At 33.2% G+C, this 9285-nt stretch overlaps 1 protein-coding gene and 1 pseudogene across 1 annotated transcript; one reads left to right on the top strand and one right to left on the bottom strand.

The window, feature by feature from the left end:
- Positions 1 to 2247: 2247 nt before the first annotated feature.
- VIP (vasoactive intestinal peptide) lies at positions 2248 to 8503 on the bottom strand. Its single transcript, XM_011362700.2, has 7 exons — positions 8438 to 8503; positions 8201 to 8225; positions 7033 to 7144; positions 5229 to 5318; positions 3996 to 4100; positions 3120 to 3251; positions 2248 to 2293 (listed from the first exon to the last, which is right to left on the bottom strand). The coding sequence occupies exons 3-7, from the start codon at positions 7134 to 7136 to the stop codon at positions 2248 to 2250; spliced, it is 477 nt and encodes a 158-aa protein (XP_011361002.1). The 5' UTR covers positions 7137 to 7144; positions 8201 to 8225; positions 8438 to 8503.
- On the top strand, positions 5037 to 5155 carry LOC111741482 (annotated as a pseudogene).
- Positions 8504 to 9285: the final 782 nt, after the last annotated feature.

The following is a 9285-nucleotide window of genomic DNA, read 5'->3' as shown; positions in this document are numbered from 1 at the left end:
TATTACATTGAAATAAATCACAACATGCACAACACAGTATTTCATTTGGTTTTGATATTGAAGCTGTTTTCTTGAATTACTTATGTAGAACTCAAAATATGATGATTTCACCCATAATTTTTCTTCAATAATTCTGAAAAAGAAAGAATTAGTATTTAAGCAAAAACATATTTTTATTTACAGCATTTTGATTTTAGTTGCTTAGCCACTCATTTGAGACACATCTATTTCTTTTTGTCCCTTGTCAACAGCCTGTGACAGGAGATCGCGTTGTGATAGATCAAGAGGCATCTTCCAAAAGACTGACTGTCAGAAGGGAACTGTTATGTAATGGGGTTTTCTGGTTGGTCATTAATAATTACTCATTTTTAATTTTCACAAATGGTTGACCTACAAGATTTCTTTAGAAGAGGATTTGTTTTAAGCCACCAATTCGAAAAAGAAACAGAAAGAATAGAGGATGGAATCTCATAAATGATCAAACAACTTACACAATTGAAGTGATCATCTTCTTTTGTATTTTAGAGTCTGTTATATGTCTTAATTTAATGGAGAGGACTTCTCATAAACCTTTTTTACAAGAAATTACATGGGATAAACTGGGAGCAAAAAGATTTGTTTCTCTGAAATATCCATTTATAATAATGAATGGGCACATGCAGTACCCCTACCCTGTATGTCTCTTAGAGGTGACAGGATAATCGGTTGACAAAAACAACCCACTGTCCAGCCGTCTTCCAAGGCACCCTGTCTGCTCTCAAGGACTCTCATGAAAACCTTAGGTATTTGCTCCAAAGACTAAAGAAAGACCATGAATTGTCTTCAGTCTGAGCTGGGTCTAGTTTAACATCCTTGACAGAGTCAGAGGTTGTAGTCCAGCACAGACCTTCACATTTTACAAATAAAGTTTTATTGTAACACAGGCACTCCGATCATTTTATGTATTATTTGTGGCTGCTTTCCTGCTACAAAAACAGAGTTGAGTAGTTTTAACAAAAACCATAAAACACACAAAGTCAAAACTATTCTATTCTGTAGCCTGTAGAGAAAAAATTTGCCAACCTCTGATATAGTAAGGACATAAAATTTCACTAAGCACTTGCCAAGTATTATAAATATATTTTTATGAGTTAGTGTAAATATTAATATACTCAGGAAAGAAATATGTGTATTGATTTACACATAAAAGCAATTATGATAATAAGCTTATTACTTAACAAAGCAAAAAACCTATTCGCGTTTTTTCTAGTCAAATAGTATTTTACAATGAATACTATAGAGCCATAGTACCTATACTACATTTATTGGTAAAATAAGCTAATTTAACCTTTGCTCCATGAAGTTTGTTTTGTTTCAAGGGATACAATGAGATGCAGAGTGCTTTCGCATTTTCATAATAATGAGCTTTAAGATTGTGATTTGGTGGCGTTCCCTGTTCTTAAATGAGGTGCTAGCAGTCAAGCGAGGGACTTAAACTTCAATTAATAAATAATGGTATGGATTGAATCTTAAAAAGAAAGCCAGTTTTTCTCATTAGTGTGAGTTAGTCTCCTCGTTTTCTATCTCGACAGAAGGGGAGGAATATTTCTGTGTAACCTAGGAGATCAGAGTTTACCCATTGTGAGCTTTCTGTTTTATGTGATCAGCAATCTGCATGAACCGTTTTCTTTTTTTTTTTTCATTTCTAAATCAGCATTTATTTTACATTCTCGTATTTAATGTTCATCTGATTTTTTTATTGCTAGTTTCAGGTCTCCAGTACGTTAGCCAGACTTTACGTAGTTTATGAAGTGCTCCCCGCCCCCCATCCTGATTACTACATCACCCTTCTGGCTCTACGCACAGCCCTTACAGTACTACTTCTACTTCCTTATGCCATACTCCCCGTGCCACTGACCAGCTCTCAACTACTAATTTGTCTCTCTTTAACCCTTCAACCCTTTCTCCCAGCCCCACAACTCCCCTCCCCTCTGGCAGTCACCAGAATGTCCTCTGTATTTGTGAGTCTGTTTTCACTTAGTTTATTCTTTTTAATGAATCATTTTAAGCTGTTTATGGGCTTGGGATTCACTTCAGATGGAAGTGTTCTTAGATGAGGTCTCATTGTGAGAGCTCGAAGATGTTTCTCACCAAAATGACTCTTATCCACTTAAATACCTGGATGATTGCTATAAGAATATGATAAGACTACATAGGTATACCCACCACTGGGAAGTTGTCACCAGCTTTGCTCAAAGAGCTTTTGCATCATTTTTCTAACTCTTCAAGAAAATCAGGAGATTCTCCATCAGCACTGTAGACCAGAAAAAGAAAATCATGCATGTTGAAGCTCTTAGATGAGAATACATCTAAGGAACTAACAATGTGTGACCTATACTATTATCTGTGTTCTCTAAAATGCTCTGTGGGCTAAATAATTATCTTTTAGGTTAGTTATTTTCTATGAATTATTCTTCAATCTTAAAGCATATAAAATTATTTTTACAGAATTATAATCTGGTGGGCAAAGAGTCATCTTCTCTGACTTCACACAACCAGAATTATCCTTGATACTTACCATATAAAAAATAATTTTAATAAAAAGAGAGAGGACCCCACTTGCTACTTATTGTGCACCAATATCTACACATCCCAGAGAGATAGATATTATAGCACACGAGAAGACAAAAGAACTCGGCTTAATTTGTTAAAATAAGTGAATTGAATTGCACATAAAAAGAGTGCCATGTGATACCAAATTGCTAACTGAATGTGCTTTACATGTTTAAAACTCAGCACTTTTGATAAAACCTGTTTCCAGATTCAGACTAGATACCTGTACAGACATAATTTTTAACACTGGAGGCAAAACAGAATCAACTAGGAAGCTCTTAAAAAGATACAAATGTCTAGAACCATACTCATAGAGGCACTAATTTTCTGGCAGTGAGTTTGGATTAGGCTCAGACATCAGTATTTTAAACATTCTGCAGGGTAGTCTAATGGCAGCCAAGGCTGAGAATTACTGCTTCACAGAGTAAATATAGACAATGAGATAGAGAGATAGATATGTCTCCATTCGTAGCTTCTGCTTGAGAGTTATTTATAATTTCTCATTTGCAAGTTTTCTGTTTCTTTACCTTCTCTTTCCATTTAGAATTGAGTTCAAGTATTTCTTTACAGCCATTTGTTTTCGCAGGCGGGTATAGTTGTCAGTGAAGACTGCATCCGAGTGGCGTTTGATTGGTCCCTGGTCGTCAGAGATGTTATTGCTAAGAAATATGAGAAAAAATAAATCAGAGTTTTAACAAGAAATAATAAGTACATCAAAATTCCAAATCTCTTGGGGTCAGATACAAAGGAATTCCAACACCCAACTCATTTTCTATCTCAAAAATACTAAAAGAAAAAATGCGTTTAAGCCTAAGGAGAGGGGAATAATACAACACATTCTGACATTGTCTAGGAGTGCCTTAAGGCACATTCCATATTAACTGATAATTTACATTTAAAAAAAGAAGGAAATGGGGGGATATTTAAAGTTGTGTTCTGCTATTGGGAGGAAAAGCTCTTAAAAAATATGCCCCTTAAAAGCTATGCCACTTGAATCCTGCCATCTAAATATTCAGCTTTGACCATTTAAGGAAAGAATCATCCCATCTTTGGCTTGAGTAGGAATTTAAAAAACAGGTACTATGGTTAATCTTAAAATTTGCTTCAGTTTATATTATGTCTACTTTTATTGCATTAGTTCAATTTGATTGCAAATTTACAAATGATTGCTACAAAAGAAAAATAAGTGTGTCTGGAGCCAGTGGGTATGATATTACTAGAAAGCCCTATCTTCTAATCCATAGGCCTGGTATATTTTATTGAAGAACATAAATGATGTTTTAACTAAATGGAACATTATCAAGAGTTATAAATTTGAGACAAAATAAGTTGTTAACAGTGAAAATATAGTTTCCAGATTAAATCATTATAATGTGTTTAATAAAAACAATAAATCCTCTTACCCAACTCGTTTTCCAATAAGGGACTCAAGGTATTTTTTGGCAGAAAGTTGACCCAAGAGTCTACTAAAGTCACTGGTGAAAACCCCATCAGCATGTCTGGCATTCCTAATACAAGGAAGAAAGGATAAACATTATTTTCAAAAAGGTTTTCTAAAATAATATTTTAGCTTAATGAATAGAGAGAAACTCATCAGTGTATTATAAAATCTTCTCATGCAAACTTAAGTCCAAAAGATTTCCTAATAACCTGATAAAAGATATCTTCTTGTCACTTATATCAAGATATAATCTGCATTTCCAGCCCAAAACTTTGAAAAATTAATTAGCTTTTTTGGAAGTATATCTCAATATCTTAACACTTCCTGGCAGAATCTATAAAACATTCGTGTCTAAGAAATATGGGTAGAAGAAATATATTTAGATTAGTTTCTATTTCTTTCTTTCTTTCTTTCTTTCTTTATTTATTTATTTCGCTTTATTTCTTCTATCCCGAATAAAGGTAGATGCAAGGGAAACGTGATTTGTAGCAAAACCCATAGTATATCTTTTGCTATATCTCTGCCAAAATATCTAGAAACAAAATATCCTAAAATGGAGAGGATCTTAGGGTCTGTCAGCCAAATTTTCTGTTCAGTTGAGAATGATTTTATAACTTCTCTTCAATACTGAGTTACTCTATCTATACTTGAATGCTGCTCATGACAAATGGCTCTGTGAATGAATAACTTATTATTAGACATTTTTTTTTATGTAGACATGAAACTCTTGCCTTTGAACTTCTTCTATTATGGAATCCTAAATGCTGGAGTTTTACTAGTATTGGTATGATTTCTGATTTGACATTTTGTGCAACAGAATGTAAGTGAATGGTTTGTTCATCCTGGCTCATCACAGCCTCCATACATGAGAATCATGTGCAGCTGCAAGAGCTGCAGTACGTCAGACTGGATGAAACCATGGCCCATGGAAACCTGCAGTGCAGTGCTGTGGAAGTAGCTTTATGGAGACACAAGAATAAAATACCTATAATTTAAAAATACTGTCTATGGCCATGCCACCCTGAACAAGCCTGATCCAGTCTGATATCGGAAGCTAAGCAGGATCCGGCCTGGTTAGTACTTGGATGGGAGACCACCTAGGAAGACCAGGTGCTGTAAGCATAAAAGATAAAAATTAAAAAAATAAAAATAAAAATAAATTTTCTAAAATAAAATTCAATAAAAATGAACTCACCTGTCATTTTCAGCAAATGCATTTTGCAAGATGTCAGTGTCTGGTTTTAATGAAGCTCGATCAAGTTCACTCTCTTCTTCCAATGGTATTCTGATATCCAACATATTAGAAAAAAGACAATAGATGTATAATACATTCTTTTCTCAGAAGACAATGCTTATGAATTTACAGTCATTTGAAATAAGACACTCAGAATCTTGGGAAGTATCACCCACTCAAAAAATATGGATAACATCATGGCTTATGTGATTTGAGAGTGTAAGCAGTAAAATTTTTATCTCATACAATAGATGCCATAAGACTTTTATAAGTTGTATGTACCAATCATATGAGCTACTCAGTTCAATCCTGTCATAGCATTAAGCAAAATACATACAACATAAATACGTACATAATGTTTAGAGTTTGCAAAGTTAAATTTCATAAGAAGAAAGATTTTCCACAAAATAGAAACTTTGAAAAAAAATTAATATTTAATATAAAAACTGGGAACAATTTATATATTTGTTGATGTTTATTTGGCTCAAACATTTTTTAAAAGCTGAGGATTAACTCTTTCTTTCCCTAAATTCCTAAAATTTATTCAAAGTTTCATCTTACTGTAACATACATCTCTGCATTGATCAAGTCCAAAGAATTTTTCCATCTATAGTTACTTAAATCCAATGGATTTTATGGACCTTTTGGTTTCTAATCTTAAATAATAATATATTTTAGTAAAGACTGTATAGTGTTTCACTGAAAAACTAAGGATACTCATGTTCATCCATGAAATATGTCTATACTTATGATTGGATGCACATTTGAACACCAGCACACTATTAAAATTATGTGTCTATATTTTCCCTTTTAGGGTAAACCTCCAGGAAATGTGTTGGCTCCTGGGAACTTGTTTATCTTTTGGTGATGTGGTAGTCAGTTGTCAGCAACAGGCAGTCCTGTTTGAGTATGAAGCCTAGCAATCGATGCAAATGAAATTATTCACTCTATTGAGCATATGTCTACCTTGGGCAAGGAATCAGGACTGGGAAAAAAGCAAAGAAATAATGATTCTACCCTTAAATACAATGGTGCCTGTAAATCATATGGAAAAATCAAACTAGTGTAGTGTTTCATTTACTTCTCTAACACAAATTTATTTTATTTCAAGCAAAGTTTTAAGTAAGTTTTGTATTATAATTTATGAATTTTAAATATGAAATACACCAAATAGGACTAAAAACTAAAAATTTATCATTAAAACCAAGTAGGTTAAAATTCTCTCATTGGGAAAGTGTGTCTCAGAAGATCAATTATCCCACAATTTTTAATATTGGCAAATTGATTCTCTCTAGATAGATAGGTCTGTCTAACATGATGTTTTACTAATCAACTACTCATGGGATTATTTACTGATTGATCTTGAAAATGAACCTAAATGATGTAGACAACTAAACATCTATTTTTTTTTTACCATCAGAAACTGATCTAAACTGAGATGACACTGAATAAAAGCTCATTACTTATCTAAAACTGGTTTTGGATGAATAGAAAGTCAAATTTCCCTTCTGCCTTGTTTGGAAATGTGGTCTACCTTGTCTGTAACACCAGTCCTTAACACTGTGTGTCATTCCTGAGAGTGAATTCCAGAACTCAGAATAATCACGTTGACCTGATGTTGAAAAAACTTGCTTAACACATCAAGTAAATATTTAAATAAATAATACATAGTTTTTAAGAATTGAGTTGTCCAAAATAACAGAAAGGAAATTCACCTTGAGATGAAGATGAAATGTACAACTATTTGAATTGAAAGAGAACTTACCTCAGAGAAGGTGCTTCAAAGAGAGGCCAGGCCGACGTTTGTGAGAAGAGCACGCTGAGAACTATCAGGCTCATGAGCAGCTGGGGCTTCCTTCTGGTTTCCATCTCTGCACCTTGAAAGGGAGGAAGTCACACTAGATTTTCCAACCGCAGATGTCACCATCCTGGTTGTTTTTAGTGTCTAGCAGTAATTTCTGAAGGCTCTTGAAGAGTTTGGATAAAGTAGTTTTCATCTTATAAAAAGAGTTAAACTGCAATATGATTACTTTTTAAATCAAGAGAATTTCTCTTGGTGACATGTGCTTGAATAAAAATTAGGATCCTTTTCGACTGCTGTCCATGTGCTTTCACAGGCACATAGCTGGCCTACGTGTATATTGAATGCCATACTATTACACTGCTACAAATAACCCTGGGGTCCATATCCTTACTATAAAGATGTGGATTCCAAGTTTAGTATCTTTTCTAACTAAGGAAATAGCTTCAAAAAACTGTTTCTTCTACCTTAAGTTTTTGCACCTGATTAATATAAAACTAGAGTATCATACATTGAATAATGTGTGTATATTTATGTATACATATAAATGTATATATCTATCAGTATAAAAATTATTCTGCATATACATTTTTCCTTTTTTAATTGTATTACAGATAACTTATTTTCTTATACTAAACTCAATTAAGAATGAAAATTAATACCAAAATTATATAGAACCACATATTACCATTGAAATAATTCTTCCCACAGAAAGAAAAATATATTTAAAACAATGTTCATATTTTTTACAATTTAATCCACTTACACATTTTATTTCTAAATAGCTTCTAGGTAGAAACTTAGGAGTTCAAGTTCGGTTTCTCTTACTATCTATAAAAGCCATGACGTTTAATCTTAAAGTAAAGAGGAAAATAAATGCTTTCTAGGTTCACTTAAGCAACCTATGGCATAGGAATAACAGCGCTAAAAAACAAGTTGAAAACTTCGAAAACAAATAGACCTATGGAACTCTTTGGGTCAAAAATTTGTAAAAAAGCAAAAAGCCCCTACTTAAATGCATTATTTAAAAAAAAAAAACAGTATTGAGTAAAATAGCAAGTATGGAAAGTATCTTGCAAAGACTTCAGAAAAGCCATTCATAAGTGAGAAGTTGAGGCATTTCTACTTTTACCAGGTGACTTGAGAAACTTGTCTCTTTTTTGTTGTTGTTGTTATAAAGGAATAAAACTGTAAAATCCTTTTCTAGAGAGAGAAAAATTCAATACACCTAGAGGAAAGTTCCAGAGGCAGGAGAGATAAAAAGAAGAAAGATAAATTGTCACTTACCTTGACTCCTGTGTCCTGCAGCTTTTTGTTCTGCAGAATATTGGAGCTGTCTCAGGTGCTGAAGTCCTATGAGGCCAAGGAAGGCTCCACCAGTTCTCTGCCCTTCGAACTGAACCAGAACTTGGTCCTAGCTAAGGGGTGGCTATTATTGCCAGCAGCTGCTTTTCACTCTACCCTGACCAGCATTTCAAAGCCCATCATTTTATAGGGCTTGTATTTAAGGCTGAGCAATCACAAAGCTCTCTGACTGACGTCAATGCAGTACTCCCTCAGGATGAATAGGGCTTCAACTTCTTATTTAATTGTCATTTGTCTAATTTATATAATTATATGGTGACTAACTTTGAGACATAAATTAGAGGAAATTTACTTTTCTTTAAACAAAAACAGGTACCAACTTTAATATGAAATGTTTTAATCCTTAATTAGCAGTAATGAAATAAGACAGTAATTAGTGTTATAGCCAAGGCCACTTGGGTTCTTTCAGAAAATAAGAATTTTATATACAGGAATAGATTGAGAAAGCAACAAACACTTACTTTCATGAGATTACAAATGTAAAGTTATCTTTTATTTCAAAGCATTAACTCTCCTAAAGCCTTTTTAAGTTTTTATGCTATTCATGTAGATTTTGATTCATGTAATCTTTCTTGAAACGTATCCTAATTTTAAAAGCATCTAGAAGAAATTTTTCATCTTTCTATTATTACATTTCCTATATGGTGAAACTAATCTCAGTATAAATGTTTCAAAAAGGCTCGAAGCTAGTATAACATGTACATTCCTGTAAAAAGCAGTAATAGTATTGCTATAGAATATCATCATTTCCAATGCAGTGTCATACAGATAATCTCAAATGACTCAAAAACTAAATGATCAGACTGTCTGCCTCAGAGGATTCCATTTTTCTTCCTTTTTAAAAATGATATC

This window comes from Pteropus vampyrus, unplaced genomic scaffold (genome assembly GCF_000151845.1).
Source record: "Pteropus vampyrus isolate Shadow unplaced genomic scaffold, Pvam_2.0 Scaffold78, whole genome shotgun sequence".
Classification (NCBI taxonomy): domain Eukaryota; kingdom Metazoa; phylum Chordata; class Mammalia; order Chiroptera; family Pteropodidae; genus Pteropus; species Pteropus vampyrus.
Note: the sequence above shows the minus strand (reverse complement) of the source record. Positions and strands in the feature narration are given on the sequence as shown.